At 39.4% G+C, this 16,765-nt stretch overlaps 1 protein-coding gene across 3 annotated transcripts; it reads left to right on the top strand.

The window, feature by feature from the left end:
• The first annotated feature begins 19 nt into the window (after positions 1 to 19).
• zdhhc16b (zDHHC palmitoyltransferase 16b) lies at positions 20 to 15,644 on the top strand. Of its 3 annotated transcripts, none has more exons than XM_061967384.1 (10): positions 20 to 347; positions 4,261 to 4,570; positions 7,880 to 8,074; positions 8,229 to 8,317; positions 10,786 to 10,814; positions 10,906 to 11,039; positions 12,813 to 12,898; positions 12,977 to 13,100; positions 13,162 to 13,232; positions 14,932 to 15,644. In XM_061967384.1, the coding sequence occupies exons 2-10, from the start codon at positions 4,292 to 4,294 to the stop codon at positions 15,032 to 15,034; spliced, it is 1,110 nt and encodes a 369-aa protein (XP_061823368.1). In that variant the 5' UTR covers positions 20 to 347; positions 4,261 to 4,291; the 3' UTR covers positions 15,035 to 15,644. The 3 variants fall into 3 exon arrangements, with proteins under 3 accessions (XP_061823368.1, XP_061823369.1, XP_061823367.1); XM_061967385.1 differs by having other exon boundaries at positions 4,257 to 4,570; XM_061967383.1 differs by lacking the exon at positions 20 to 347 and having other exon boundaries at positions 4,243 to 4,561.
• Positions 15,645 to 16,765: the final 1,121 nt, after the last annotated feature.

Genomic DNA, 16,765 nt, shown 5'->3' with positions numbered 1-16,765 from the left:
ATTGCGCTCGTGACACACTATGAACGAACATCGAAAAAGCAGATGCGTCACTTCGTTGCATTTTTTTTTTTGTTCCTTGTAATTAAACAAAAACATAAGAAAAATCACAACCAAGATATGTATATTTCTTTAGAACCAGATTCAATAAAAAAAACTAAAAGGTACGCGATTGTTCAAACGACTAGCTCAATACCAAACTGATATTGAGTGGAGCGTCTGCAGAGCACACGATCTTTGCAGCACTAGCGGTCTTTCTTACTGATGTGAGAATTTGGAGCTCCCCAGGGATTCTATGGAACATGACGTGACTGTGGTGCTGTCACGTTGTCCACTTTTCACTTGACCAGGTACTGTTAAGTCAGCATTTACGTTTGTCTGCAGCGGACCAGCGTGTGCATTAACCCGCGGTGTAAACGCTTTGTATGGCGGCAGCTAGCATTTAGCTAGCATATTCTTCATACAGGAATGGATCAGCTTCATTGATCACATTGGTGCATTCAGTCGTTGTAGATGACGTTTTGATTCAAAAATTACTTTGTTTAAAACCAGATATATGTAGCAAATCATCACAATAGATAGACGGGTATTGTGTTCCAAATCGTGTTTCTCCACACACTATCACTTATTATGTACAGTACAGTGTACTTACTATGTACACTTGCTCCCTAAGGGCGCGAATTTTGACAGTGTTTTGCTCTTTCTTTGCTAAATGGCTTCAAATTAGTCAAGACAATTTAGTGTGTTCTTTGAATCATTTAGAATACCATCCATCCATCCATCCATTTTCTACCGCTTATTCCCTTTGGGGTCGCGGGGGGCGCTGGAGCCTATCTCAGCTACAATCGGGCGGAAGGCGGGGTACACCCTGGACAAGTCGCCATCTCATCGCAGGGCCAACACAGATAGACAGACAACATTCACACTCACATCCACACACTAGGGCCAATTTAGTGTTGCCAATCAACTTATCCCCAGGTGCATGTCTTTGGAGGTGGGAGGAAGCCGGAGTACCCGGAGGGAACCCACGCAGTCACGGGGAGGACATGCAAACTCCACACAGAAAGATCCCGAGCCCGGGATTGACCCCAAGACTACTCAGGACCTTCGTATTGTGAGGCAGATGCACTAACCCCTCTTCCACCGTCATTTAGAATAGTTAAGATAAATAGATTTTTTTTCTGTCAAAATAATAACAATAACTAGATCAGGCCATTCCTGAATGAATTGCTTGCGAATGCTCCAATGCTGACGTTGAACTGAAATCCTGGAATTTTTTTTAGAATTGTTGAAGTAGAGCACACAATTCCCAAACAGGCTGAATATTTTGAAGTTGGAACCGTTTGAATCAGATGAAAAATGTGGGAGTTGTGGAACTTTGAAGAATGTCCCATTGAAATTTCGGGAAAAGCGGGAATTTTTTTGAAAATGGTAAAAAAAAAAAAAAAAAAACTTGAATAAGTTGAGATGGTTGGTGTTGGAATTTTTCAAATCGGTCGAGAAATGTTGAAGTAGTAACATCTATAATTGAGAAATGATATTAAGGAATTTCGGGAAAACCGGGAATTTTTCCAGTTTGAAAAACAACTTCGTTTTTTGTCCTGATTAAGAGGAATGTTTGGATGGTGGAACGGTTGAAGTGGGTTGAAAAATGTGGAAGGAGTCGTCGCCAGAAAAAAGCGTCAAAAAAAGGGTTTGAAAAAACGTGAATTCCTGGAATTTTTTATAACTTAGAAAAATAATAGTTTGAATATCCAGGGTGAGTGGAATATGTTGAAAGTGGAATGGTTTGAAAAATGTGGAAATGGTGGAAGTTTGAAAAATGGCCAATTAATTTTAAATGGGAAAAATGTCCCGGAAAACCTGGAATTCTGGGAAATTTGGGAATTTTTGGAATTTGTCAAGGGAAAGCCCGCGATTCCCGAATAGGCTGAACAGTTTGAAGTGGGAACGGTTTGAATCACGTGACAAATGTGGAATGTAGCTCGCGCCAAAATCTGGAGAAGAAGAAGTTTAATAAATAGATGAATTTTGGTGTAGAAAACCATAAGTGAATGCTTTGGATCATTCACACAATAATACTTTCTAGGTTGCTGCCTTTTAAGAATATGACAATCTAATATTTCCAATAGTCAATGATGATGCCTTTAACTAGCAGACAACACCTCATCCCTTCCCAAAATAAATGCACAGTCATATACCAAGAATACATGTACATTGATATGCTATCATTACAAAAAGTGTATACATTGTAACATTTTTGCATCAGCAAATCATTAGTAGGGTTTATTCCATTAAGTATCTTGAAATATATGTATTTTACTTTAGGATACATTTGGTTAGCCATAAACCATATTTTGTCCTTATTTTTATCATCGCGGATCTCACGTTGCGCGATTCAGAATCAAATCTCATTTTTAAAAAATCAAAAAAAAAATTTGTAATTTATTTTATTTTTAAAACTTTTATTTTAAAATGTTTATATACGGTATATTTTTTTTAAATTAATCAATCCAACAAAACAATACACAGCAATACCATAACAATGCAATCCAATTCCAAAACCAAACCCGACCCAGCAACACTCAGAACTGCAATAAACAGAGCAATTGAGAGGAGACACAAACACGACACAGAACAAACCAAAAGTAGTGACGCAAAAATGAATATTATCAAGGACAGTATCAATATTAGTTACAATTTCAACATAGCAGTGATTAAAAATCCCTCATTGACATTATCATTAGACATTTATAAAAAAAAAAAAAAAGAACAATAGTGTCACAGTGGCTTACACTTGCATCGCATCTCATAAGCTTGACAACACATTGTGTCCAATATTTTCACAAAGATAAAATAAGTCATATTTTTGGTTCATTTAATAGTTAAAACAAACTTACATTATTGCAATCAGTTGATAAAACATTGTCCTTTACAATTATAAAAGCTTTTTACAAAAATCTACTAGTCTGCTTGCATGTTAGCAGACTGGGGTCGATCCTGCTGAAATCCTATGTATTGAATGAATAGAGAATCGTTTTGAATCGGGAAAATACCGTTTTTTAATCAAGAATCGCGTTGAATCGAAAAAAATCGATTTTGAATAGAATCGTGACCCCAAGAATCGATATTGAATCGAATCGCGAGACACCCAAAGATTTGCAGCCCTACTGATTATTACAAACATCTTTAATGTGGCTTCACGGTGGCAGAGGGGTTAGTGCATCTGCCTCACAATACGAAGGTCCTGAGTAGTCTTGGGTTCAATCCCGGGCTCGGGATCTTTCTGTGTGGAGTTTGCATGTTCTCCCCGTGACTGCGTGGGTTCCCTCCGGGTACTCCGGCTTCCTCCCACCTCCAAAGACATGCACCTGGGGATAAGTTGATTGGCAACACTAAATTGGCCCTAGTGTGTGAATGTGAGTGTGAATGTTGTCTGTCTATCTGTGTTGGCCCTGCGATGAGGTAGCGACTTGTCCAGGGTGTACCCCGCCTTCCGCCCCATTGTAGCTGAGATAGGCTCCAGCGCCCCCCGCGACCCCAAAAGGGAATAAGCGGTAGAAAATGGATGGATGGATCTTTAATGTAACATTTTAACATAGTACAATATGATTAATGATCAAGCAGAACTGAGTGGGGTGTATTTACATAACCCTCCAGGAGATGGCTTCACTAGTCAGAACACTTGAACTGCAGCCAATAACTTGATTGGTCTGTTTTGTGTTGCCTCAATTATCTTTTGTCACTAGTGATTAGATTTTTCTTATCTAGTTTCTTGGTGAAAATAAGCATTTGAACTTGTGTACAAATGACAATAATAACACTTGTAAGGATTCCTTAAATAATAAATGTCAAACTAGCAGGGTACAACCTGAGTACTTTCACTTCTCTCAGATAATTAGTGGCGTTCCTTAGAAGAACACACACGTCTTGTCAATGTAATCAATACCCACTCTTCTTATAATTAATTCCCTTTCAAGTCCCTCTTATTGGGTTACCACTTGGCATTTGTATATGAGGTTTGGCCCTTCTAAATTATTAAGTTTTCTTATTTGACTGACAGGTGGTAGGTAGGTAGTTTGCTGTCCAAATCCTAGAAGAAGCCTGCTGTGTCAGTCCTCGCCGTGCGTGGACGTCTGAAGACTCCACAATGGAAACTGTGCTTGTCGCCCGGTTTCGCTACGACGAGTTGCTTTTTTACGCCGCTTGTGTTTCTAACTGTTGGTGTTTGTGTCTGTGTGTTTGTGTGTTTTTGCAAGGCAGGGTGTGTAGGCGAGGAAGAGGTGGTGGTGGTATGCGTGTGGGCAGCAGCTGGAGGTGGCAGCTCTCCCGGGCCATGAGACTAGCGCTGCGTTGGTGCCGATTGTGCCCTCCAAAGAGAGGCGGGGGAGTTGTCAGAAGCCCACCAAGGTCCGGCGGTGGGGTTCTGGAGCTGTGGAGATACAGCAAGCTGCTGCTCAAATCGCTGTACTTCAACAGCCTCAGCAACTCAGACACTTTACTTGACTGTGTGTTCGAGCCTGTGTACTGGATAGTGGACAATGTGACGCGCTGGTTTGGAGTGGTGAGTACTGTATGTACAGTGCCACACTTTCAAACATTTTTAACTGTCACACAAGTGTGAAAATAAGACATTGCTTTTATTGTTGGTATACATATTGTTCTGAGCAGCCAAAACCTTGGACCTGTGTAATGTTTTTTTTATATCCTCACAGATTCAATTTCTAGTTCTGTAGTCAGAATGTAATGTTTCCTTCTTGTCATCGCCCTTCTAAAATGTGGTTCCATCAAAAAAAGGCTAGAGATAGATGGAGTTGAGTATTTATTGCTGACTAAGCTAAAATCTTGGGCTTTCTTGGATAATTATTTTCATCAATATTAACATATCTTTTCCAAATAGGGATATTCAAATAATTGTTCTGGTGGCCACATTCTCCCTTCACCATTTGTCCGAAATGGCTGGCGAACTCTTTCCGTTTTTATTCAAGTCAATTTGTCAGTTTCCACCAACAGCGGAACATCACCTTAACTGCCGTTGCCGTTCCGCATTCCAACACTAAATATACGCAGAGCTTCTATTTTTGCCGGACGCCACAACAAATCCGTTCAATTGAACAAAAATCTTCTAGTATTGGAATAAAGTATCCGCTTTACTTTTAAAAATAAAATACTGCGTCTTCAAGACAGATCGTATTTTACACTTTGAAAGGTAAAATATGTTCTTTTGGCGACGGACCTGAAGTCAACTTGTCAAAGGTTTTCAGACTTAATTTCATCTTGTTGACACAAATCGATGAGGACACGCTGATTCTGGAGGTCCAAAATTAAAGAATAATGTGCAGGCATATCCCGGTCAGCTAAATGTGGATATAAGGGCATGTATCAAATATCAGCTGATACGGAGACCGGGAAAGCATAGTACTGGTTATGTAATACGTTCGCCACGGATGAAGTGCTGTTGTACTGTTGCTGGCTGCAAAAAATAAAGTGGTTTATCAAGGCAGGAACAAGTTTATTAGCTTCTGCTTCTCCGGAAGGACAGAATCAACGTTTGTATTACTAATTTCCTTACCACGTGATTATGCGCGTATTTGCGAGATCTCGTAAAAGTCTGCGCTATTTTGCTGCACGACGGAGCGAAACAGAATGCAGTGAAGCCGGTTCACAGTCATTTCGGATTCAGTGGAAATCCGGGGTTATTTTGTATGGTGATGCGCCGATCATTCTGCCACTGATCAGTATCGGACGTTTTTCTTAAAAAATTATTGTGATCGCCATTGCCGATTAATGCATTTCAATGCCAATCACAAACGATGATATCCTCAGGCTTCATCCATCCATCCATCTTCTTCTGCTTATCCGAGGTCGGATCGCGGGGGCAGCAGCCTAAGTAAAGAAGCCCAGACTTTTCTCTTCCCAGCCACTTCGTCCAGCTCTACCCGGGGGATCCGCAGGCGTTCCCAGGCCAGCCGGGAGACATAGTCTTCCCAACGTGTCCTCAGGCTAATATATATATATATTTATTTATTAAGTCCTACAGCTGACAAGCGATCAGCTAATTTTGTATTTCCCTACACAATGTGGAGCTATTCCATTACGGCAAATAAACTGCATCTCATAATATCTTATGTATCATTATCAAGTATTAAGACGAGGCTGAACATTACACACACATTGAGAGCAGGCCTAAGACGCACCTTTTTGATTTGGTTTTTACCTAATATTTATTAATTTTATTAAAGTAATTTATACTTTACTTTTGATCTTATTAGTTCTATTTCTTTATTATATATTTACTGTATATTTCTTTTTATAAGAGACAAGCGGTAGAAAATGGATGGATGGATCTTCATATGTTTTACTTGTATTTGATCCTTTATTCCTACTCATGTTTCTTACTGTTTTCCTTTTCAGCGTTCCTCAGAGGGGAAATATCTGCATCAGGGGTTATCAGCCATGGCTCTGGGGGCGCTTTGTGTCAGCGTCCTTGTGACCGAGGTCTGAGACCCCCTGGTGCAGATGACTCCTGTGATAGTGTTTCTTCACCTGGCTCCTCTGTACTCAGACATACATTAATTTGTTTGTGTGTGTGTGTGTGTGTGGGGAATATGGGTCATCGGGGTATTTTTTTTAAGTCTGTAAAGCACTTGGTGTTGCATTTCTTCTTTCATTTAAAGTTTGATTGATTGATAAATAGGTGGTGTCGACACCAAGGTGTGTATCAGTATATGATCGATACTAAAGTAACTAGATCGATATTCTTGTTAAAATATTGTGCTGATATTGTCACTGTGAATAGCACTAACAATAAATCCATTGAAAAGTTTAGAGTTAATACATGTGATCGGTATTGGTATTGACTGATCAGTAGTTGAATAACCCAAATGATGAAAAAGAGAGGACCTAAAATGAAACCTTGGGGAACACCACTAGTATAAATAAAGAAGTAAACAAATGACTACTGACTGCATCTGAAGTAAACAAGCATCGGAAACACCTTAGTTCCATAAATCACATTATAACTGATAAAAAGGAAAAGACTTAAAGGGGTGATTTGAGGTACGCCTCAGTAACAAGTTTGGACCGCAGTGTTCTATGTTTTCTAGCAAGGTTAAAATGTCAGTGCCAAGGACTATATTTCCATGCACTAAATTAGTCTGATTTCTCAAATGGGGTTATGATTCAATTTCAAAGAAGCATCCTACAACCCATGGAAACACCTTAATCTGATCATGTTTGGCTTTTGAGATACAAAACTAACACCTAGACTATGCGATTGGAAACCAGATTTCCCGAGTGGTTGTGGGCTGCCGGAGTGGACCCTTCATGTTGCGCATGCGTCAGTCTCACCGTACGTAATATAACCCAGAAGCAGATACAACTCAATAAAAATATAGTCAACAATTACAATGAATAGGAGACTGTTTATTTGCTTGAGAAATCAAAATAACGTTACACTTTAAAGTGCATGAATGAGGGGGAAAAAAGAAACGGATATTTATTTAAGATTGTAGCTAAGGAAATAAAGAATGTCGTCTTTATTTGGACTCCCGAACAAAATATGAATGAGATGAAAAAGAACAAAGCAGGTGCTGTATGTTACAAGGCAAAGAAGAAAGCGTAGACAAACCTCTTTACGCTGCATTTGTGCAAATGCAAAGAGCCAAACTTTTGAGAAATCAGACTAATTTAGTGCATGGAAATGTATTTACAGTGATCCAAGTTCCTCTATACAACAGGAGCACTCTCATGTTTTTAGAAATGTTCTGCAAACTTGTTTTGAACTGAACTCAGGGGCCAGTATGGTGGCATTCCCCAAGCCCTGGGCAGTTAGTTGAATATCTCTGCTTTTAAAGGTTTTACTTACTTTTGTCTCTCTAAGGTGTTTGTCTCTCTGGTCATCCTGCTGACGACCTCGGTTGTGGTCATCGTCTATCTGTTTGTCCTACCCACAATCCTTAGCACCTATATCGTGCCTTGGGTCATCTGGCACCTCTGCTGTGGCCACTGGCTTCTCATCATGGTGGTCTTCCATTACTACAAAGCCACCAGAACCTCTCCAGGACACCCACCCAAGGTACTCTGATGGTGCTCCTAATTCACAAGAACGTTTTGCAAGATGAATTAGTATGAAATTAATGTCAAATACATGCCAACACAAATCCACCCTCCCTTGCTGCATTTGCTAATGTCCCACCACTTCTTCTCTTGTTTTTGTTGACCTATTTTAGGACAATTTCCATATTCCCTCTGTGTCTCTTTGTAAGAAATGTATCATTCCAAAACCGGCCAGGACGCACCACTGCAGCATCTGCAACACGTAAGTTTTATAATCATTGCAACATGTCCGGTGGGTGATGCATCCTCTGGTTATGTGGTATTGGTTATGTGACGGAGCTCTTAAGTGAAAATCCATGTCTCCCATTGAACAGAATTGAAATCATTTTAATTGGTGCTTAACACCCCAAATCAGCACAATTTTATCATGTAACATGCCTTTTAATAAGAAAAACTAACTGTTACGTAACAAATATTGTATAAAAACAATACAACAGAATGTACGACTAACCACTACAGTAGTTTTATGAAGTAATGTAATAATGGTGAGTGGACTTCCAAGGTTATCTCCTTCGAGCTTCTTCTCCGTCAAACACTATCAGCAATTATTCCATATTTTCATGGATACATGTCCACCATTTTGATATTATTTTAACATTCTTGAATGGCATTAAGACTCATTCTGCTTTAGTATAGTGCAGACTAGCAGTGATACTCCTTTTATTGGTTTTTAAATGTCTAAACAACCTCGCGCCAACCTATCTCTCAGACCTTCAGCCTTACTGCCCCACCCGATCCTTAAGATCAGCCGATCAGCTGCTGTTGACGGTCCCTGACACAAGGCTGAAGCTTAGAGATGACAGAGCTTTCGCCGTTGCTGCTCCCAAGCTCTGGAACGACCTACCCCTGAGTGTTAGACAAGCCTCCTCTCTTCCTGTTTTTAAATCTCTCTTAAAACATACTTTTATTCCATGGCTTTTTACACTGAGTGATATCCATCCTGCAATGGTGCCCCCTGTTTTTATGTTTTTATTTATTCTATTTTATTTATTTATTTTTTATCGTGTTCTGTTTGTGTTGTGTTGTGTTTGCTCGGTACTCGTTTTATCTTTTAACCTGTCCATTGTACAGCACTGTGGCTACCCCTGTGGTAAATTTTAAATGTGCTTTATAAATAAAGTTGATTTGATTTGATTTGATTTGATACAGTCAAATTGTTTCACCTAGTTGGCGACACGGATGAAACGGTCATGTTTTTGATTATTTATTTCTTTAATTAAATGAATATCATCTACTTTCTTCCTTCCCATGGTTGGAAAAACAAAGTTGTCAGTCTCTAGCTATAAGCTAATGCTAGCGAGTAAAGCCAGATGTTTTGGTCGGATCTTTGGGGTTCACTGTGACATTTGCTATGCCAACTAATGGCGGGGATGCTTGTAATTCAAATTTTTGCTTGGAACTTAAAGCATAAGACCGTTCTTATCGCAAAACACTCTTCAATTGAGGTACCACTGTAGAGTACGAACTTAATTAGTTCTTGAACAGGGTTCGTAAATCGAAAAGTTTGTATATTGAAGAAAATTTCTCCAAAAGAAACAATGTAAACATGAATAATGAGTTCCAACCTCGAGAAAAGTCCATATTTTACTGAAGGTTGGTACACTTTGAACACAATATAAAGTGCTATACAGTTGTATATCAAACAAACATAACAAGGGGGTAATAGATCAACTATCTCTTTATCAACAAGCCAAAACAACAAGGACAAGCTCAACTGTCCAGTATGCAGCTGCTCTGCCAACACGCGCGCACACAGAAGTCCCTTTGGTGCCCTCAAATATGATCTGAAATCACAAAAATCCTTCACATTCACACTTTAACAGCCATATTGTTACAGTGGTGAAGATTTTAAAAAGTAGGTTGATTGGCGACACTAAATTGGCCCTAGTGTGTGAATGTGAGTGTAAATGTTGTCTGTCTATCTGTGTTGGCCCTGTGATGAGGTGGCGACTTGTCCAGGGTGTACGCTGCCTTCTGCCCGAATGCAGCTGAGATAAGCTCCAGCACCCCCGCGACCCCGGACGGGACAAGCGGTAGAAAATGGATGGATGGATGGAAAATCCACTTGACTTGAGCGAGTGTATTTGCTGAAAGAGACGCTGATGGTCAGGTCATCCTTTATTGGTTTATCTTGCTCGTGTCTTCTCCTCCACAATGATATAAGTCCACTTTGGCATATTTTTCCAGAAAAGTTTGGGCTCATCACCATTAAAAACTTGCTGTGGTCCAAAGCCTGTTTTGTGGATTCTTCCATATTACCTGCTAGCGCCATTGATGTACTCCTCGCAAAAAAATATTAGTTTGTTTTAACTCTACAGCGATTCTCTCCTTTTGGGGACTCATATTGAGTTAGCAAAATGAACAAAACTTGTCAAAAGGTGAAAAAACACTGACAAGGCACACACGCTGAATCACTGAGAAGTAAGCGCAGCAATTGACATGGACGGCTGCGCCTTCCCTGAAAGGCTAGACCAAAATGGCTGCGGGCAGGTCAAAAAATGAATAAATAAAAGGTTTGTTCACAAAGACACGGTTCGCATTCTCAGACATATTTGGCTCAATCTAATGGTCCGCAAATCAAAAAGTTCTAAAAAAAGAGGGGTTCGTAAATTGAGGTTCCGCTGTAGTTCCTATTGTCTATTGATGTCAGCAATGCCTTTTACATTACAGGTGTGTTCTGAAGATGGACCATCACTGCCGTATCCTTGTAACAAGCAGCACATGCAGCATTTCTACCTGTTTTATTTCCACAGCAACCTCCCTTTTGTTGAACTGAACATGTGCCTCCAGCTTGGCTTAACAACTGCGTGGGCCATTACAACCATCGCTACTTCTTCTCCTTCTGCGTCTACATGACCCTGGGCTGCATTTACTGCAGCATCAGCAGCAAAGACATGTTTCTGGAGGCGTACAGCGCTGTCGAGGTGAGGCGCACGCTGGCCTTGTTTTAAGGGAGGACCTTTGAATGGCACAAAAGACAAAGTAAAGGAGAGATCGACCGATACGTTTTTTTTCAGGGCCATTGCGGGTTATTAGTAGTTAAGGAGGCTGGTATTTGGAGATGATATTCTTAAACAGAAATAGTGTATGTCAGTAAACAGCTGAACAAGACTTTAAAGGGAAACTGCACTTTTTTTGGAATTCTGCCTGTCGTTCACAATCATTTTGAAAGACATGTCAAAAGAGGTATTTTTTTCATGCATTTTAAATATTAAATCAAGTTTGCTTACAATGGAGCCTCTGGCAGCTGCGCAATTCCTGCTCAGTGGTCTAGTGGTTAGTGTCCGCCCTGAGATCGGTAGGTCGTGAGTTCAAACCGCGGCTGAGTCATACCAAAGACTATAAAAATGGATCCATTACCTCCCTGTTTGGCACTCAGCATCAAGGGTTGGAATTGGGGGTTAAATCACCAAAAATTATTCCTGGGCGTGGCCAACGCTGCTGCTCACTGCTCCCCTCACCTCCCAGGGGGTGATCAAGGGTACTGGGTCAAATGCAGAAAATAATTTCACCACACCTAGTGTGTGTGACAATCATTGGTACTTTAACTTTGACTTTTTAATTCCGCCTACAAAGCCCTTACAAAAATCCTAACCCCTCCATTAAGGTTTTATATATATGATATAGGTATATATGTAATGTAGTAAGGGGCTCATTTATAACATTTAATATTGACGTATTTTGATCATTTTAAGCATACACAACGTATTAATTTAAAAAGCGCATCACATTTGCTTTTTCCCCCCCTTCTTCACTGATTTCTGCTCACTGCAGACTTTATGACAGCCAACAAACATAATAAAACATCACTTACTGTACACGGTCTGCTGTCATTAGGATGCCGAATGCTAGGATGTTCATATATTCCCATTTAGATGAAGAATCACTCATAATCCTCACGACCAAGTGTCTGTTTGTGTTGTTCTTGCCAGTTTTGGGTCCTAAATGACTGTCAAAGTGTACCAACTTGTCGGAATACCTCCTCAGCCTTATTTTGTCCAGGTGTGAGGCATGATTGATGATCTACAATAAACTTACAGGGAGAGAGGAAGCAGCAAACCACTCGATGATGAAACAGGGACACCCGGAAGTGATCACGGCGCCGCAAAAATAGTTTGTCTGCGTTAGCGTTTATAATAACAATATCACTAATACTTGGTTAATATTCAAGTCACAAAATGTAAAAGGGAGTATTGTTGGCGCTTTTTGGATGGTTATTTATCAGATTTTATGGGAATAATAGAGCGGCTCCCATTGGCTCCACTGTAAGGGAACTTTTATTTCCAAGTTAAACTGTTTTTTTATTTTTTATCTATCTGTCATCATGTCTTTCATAATGATAGTGAACAATAGGCATAATTCCCCTTTAAGTTATCAATTATTTTTGATGCAACGTCAGACCAGCAGCTACACAATGTTTAATGTGGCACAAATGTTGTGGTTAATTCAGGAGCAAACATCAGGGTGTGTGCCTAATGCTGCAGGTCAGAGTAGTGTCAACATTTGCTTTTCAAAAAATGGGAAATCTGGGGAGGAAAACAAGGCAACTTTTTTCAACCGTCTACTTTACTATCGGCACCGATATTCTGTCGATCTTTTGTTTTTGATGCTGTCCCTTAATTTTAGGTATAATTTGGTCCTCAATAATGACCAAAGTATTGGTGCCACATTAGTGAAGCATCTTTTGCGTTGTTTAGAGTTACTATCAGACGGCCCCCCCGCCGTTCACGTCCACAGAGACGACTGCCCACAAGAGCGTCATCTTTCTCTGGGTGCTGACCAGGTGAGCAGCACCTCCTGGCTCATACTTGATATCCGTCTTGCGAATCACACCGTCTGACTTTGCGTACTTCTCATGCAGCTCTGTGGCGGTGGCCCTGGGAGGGCTGACCCTGTGGCAAGCCGCGCTCATCACCCGAGGCGAGACCAGCGTGGAGCGCCACATCAACCGCAAGGAGACCAAAAGACTGAAGGAGCTGGGCAAGGTAGAGAAACTGATGCATCAAGTCAGAACTGGACCATGGAGCATTTATGTTTGGCTTTCAGGTGTTCAGAAATCCTTACCATCATGGGAAGTTGGAGAATTGGAAGATTCTGTTTGGTGTGGAAAAAACCAGGTGGGTTGAATCTACCTTTTTGTCAATTTCATTTAATGGAAGACATTTGTTGCATATTGGGTGCTCATTCTAAGCTTGTACAGTCCCACAACTCCAATTATTGACTAATTTTCCTCATTATTATATAGTCGTCACTTGCCACATCACGCTTTAAATATTGCAATTTAATATATCGCAGATTTTTCTATTTTTTCAAGCATCTTCTGCAGCATGTTTGCCCTAAATAAAGAATTAAAGCAAATAAATAGGTAAATAAACTCAATCTTAATATTGCAGTATTATAGGCCACTAGAGACCAAACAATCACAGTGTGCTGTTCAGTATCGTGACCACTGATTGGCTCAGCCTCAGACAGCATTACTATATTGGATTAAATGAGTATAAAAGTGACAAAAGGGTGTTATTTAATGTCTAGAGGGCTCTCATGAAGGGCTTCCTCCCACCTCCAAAGACATGCACCTGGGGATAGGTTGATTGGCAACACTAAATGGTCCCTAGTGTGTGAATGTGGTCTGTCTATCTGTGTTGGCCCTGCGATGAGGTGGCGACTTGTCCAGGGTGTACCCCGCCTTTCGCCCGAATGCAGCTGGGATAGGCTCCAGCCATCCCCGCGACCCCGAAAGGGACAAGCGGTAGAAAATGGATGTATGGATAAATAGGTTATGCTCCTAGCTATGAAAATATTTTATTTATAATAATTGGAGGAAATGTATTTATTGCAGTCATTTCTGGAACCAATTAACAGCGATAACTAGGGATTGCTGTACTTTACATACCGGTATATTGTACTTAAATGGGCACACATCACACAAAAGATGCACAGTACTTAAATAGGTACACCAAATGAAGTACATACATATTCATACCAAACATTTTTTGTTAATTTGATGTATTTCTTAATTTTGTAAAAGGCAAAAAAGATACGTTTTGTACGGTATATTTTAACTATAGAGACGGGGATACATGTTTGTGTTATTGTTTAATTACATTGTGCCTTTTTGCCCCCTCCCCCTCACACCTACAGTATGTTGACATCCATCAATGCCGCCTTTGCAAAGAGTATGCCGTATTTATCCGTTTTTGTAAAAATTTCACACATTTAAAAAAAAGGTAATAAAAATCTATATATTTCTTGCGGTTTCTTTTTCAGACAAAATCTGGTATCAATACAAAAATACAGCCTTTACAAACAAAATATGTATAAGACGGACCTTTTTCAAGACTCAATGTATTGAATTAAACTGATGAATTAATAATAAATGATGTAATTCTTTGCAGCTTAATTGATGACTGCTTCATTAATCACCGTTATCTTAAAATTAGCATCATAACTCCGTAGCTTTATGAAGCCTTTCAAGTTTGAGTGACAGGAAGAAAAGCTGCGACTCCATTAGGAAGTTGCTTAAATCCCTAGACCCTGAACATAGTTTTTTCCCCCCCTATGGTATTTTATACCGTTTTATATTCGGGTCAGCATGCAAATTCTTTGCGGTTTGCTGCAAAGGTGTGCAACTCTAATATTTTGCCTAAAATGGGAAGCAACACTTTAAAAAAGGCAGGATTTTTGATGCAGATCTCAATGGGACTTTATTAGAGGGAGCAAATATATTTACAGTCTGAATATTATAAAAGTACTTTGACTTCTATGAATAAATAACATACTTTTCCAGAAGCAATCCTATCGTGATTTGTTTTTCAGCCACTGGTTTACACGCGTTCTCGTACCCTCGAGCCATCTTCCCAAAGGTGACGGCGTCATGTGGGACTGCACCTTCACCAGACGAGACCCTATGGCCATCTGATCCTCTTTACACAATACCACACCAAACTTCTCACTATCATATTAATATATCATCTTTAAGGTGTTGCTGGTCAGCATTTTTCTCCCTCTCCACATCCAAAGGTTATCTCTTGTTCCCTTTATGTTGTATGTTTAAGTTTGCATTATAAAAGGTTCTAGAGTGTGTGTTCCATTATCACAACCATGCCCTGGAAGACTTCTTAGTGTCTTTTTGGACGACCTTTGTGCCTAATAGGTGACTCCAATGGCTGTGCTCCTCAAATATGGCTTATTATTTTAATATCCATTTGTTGTTTTATTAGGAAATGTTTTCAACATCAGTCCATCAACACTACTGAGAACATTTGCACAAGTGGCACTTTGTAGTGAACGACTGGATGCTGTAAGTCATATCGTAGTTAGATTTGTGTTTGTTTGCTTATGGTGGTGATAAGTCCTGGTGCCAAATAAAAGGAAGGGTAAACAAATGTCAATGCCAGAGTAAGTTAAATTCTTGCAAGAGGCAGATGCCATAGAAACCTGTAACTGTGAGTGATATCATGCCCAACAATATATGAGCAGTGCTTTGTTAAATCACTGTCCTTTTTAATAAAAACAAATCTTTGATATGACTTTTTTGCGCATTTTTTCATAATTAAAAATGGTTTACATATGATTACAAACTCAATTTTGAAATGTCACACACTGTTCTCAAGATCACCTTAAACCTTCTGCAGAATGTGCGTGTGATGTTGCCAAGCTTTAATAAAGTGTATTATTGTTAAATGAATTACTTGCTGCGCTTTGGGGCGCGTGACAGGGGTGTCCAAAGTGCAGCCTGCTGCTCATTTTTTAACAGCCAGTGGCACATTCTAAAAATCTTATTACAAAAAAAACCCCATTAAAAAGTGGAAAAAAATAGCATGCAGGTGAAATGTGACAAGAAAAAGTTGCCTAACACAAAGCTACCATCAAGCAGGCAGTTTTTCTTTAAAAATCAATGTTATAAATTACTGACCTATTTAAGGCTTCAATTACTCCACATCAAATATTTCACTTTGAAATATTTTGAGTGTTTGCCATAAAATACACCTAAGGTTTCTATGACAAAAACGGCCTAAAACAAACATTAAAAAAATAATAAAAACTTATAATCGACAGAGATTTACAGGTTGAAAGTGAAAACAAATAATGTATGACTTATTTTTAACACACTAGATCACTAAGAATTTTTGTGTTTAATTTTTTAAACTATCATCGTTAAAAAATTCATCAAATCAATGTTATGAATTCCATCCATCCATCCATCCATTTTCAACCGCTTGTGCCTCTCAGGGTTGCGGGGGGTGCTGGAGCCTATCCCAATTGACCTTTTTCAAGCTCTAATAACTTTGCATGAAATATTCCACTTTGTAATTTTTTGGGGGGAAGAAAATATTGCATATATTGTGTTTTTGTCATAAAAACAAGATTTTCTTTACCAAAAAGGGCATAAAACATACAAAATACAACTTTATATCAACAGATAGATCTGAAGTTGATCTTGAGATTGAAGCGTAAAATAATCAAAAAATAATAATTAATATATGACTTACTTTTAACATTTTTCTGACTGAGACCCTGCAATAACTTGAGGGGAGCCCAAAATGTTAAAAAAAAAAGAAAGATTTTTTGTATTGGTTTAGAAAATTAAAAACCTCAAAATGGCGCCCGCATGCTTTGATTTTTCAATGTGCGGGCCTCAGTGGAAAAA

The sequence above is a fragment of the Nerophis lumbriciformis genome, linkage group LG11, assembly GCF_033978685.3.
Source record: "Nerophis lumbriciformis linkage group LG11, RoL_Nlum_v2.1, whole genome shotgun sequence".
NCBI lineage: Eukaryota > Metazoa > Chordata > Actinopteri > Syngnathiformes > Syngnathidae > Nerophis > Nerophis lumbriciformis.
This window is presented reverse-complemented; position numbering and strand designations above follow the sequence as displayed.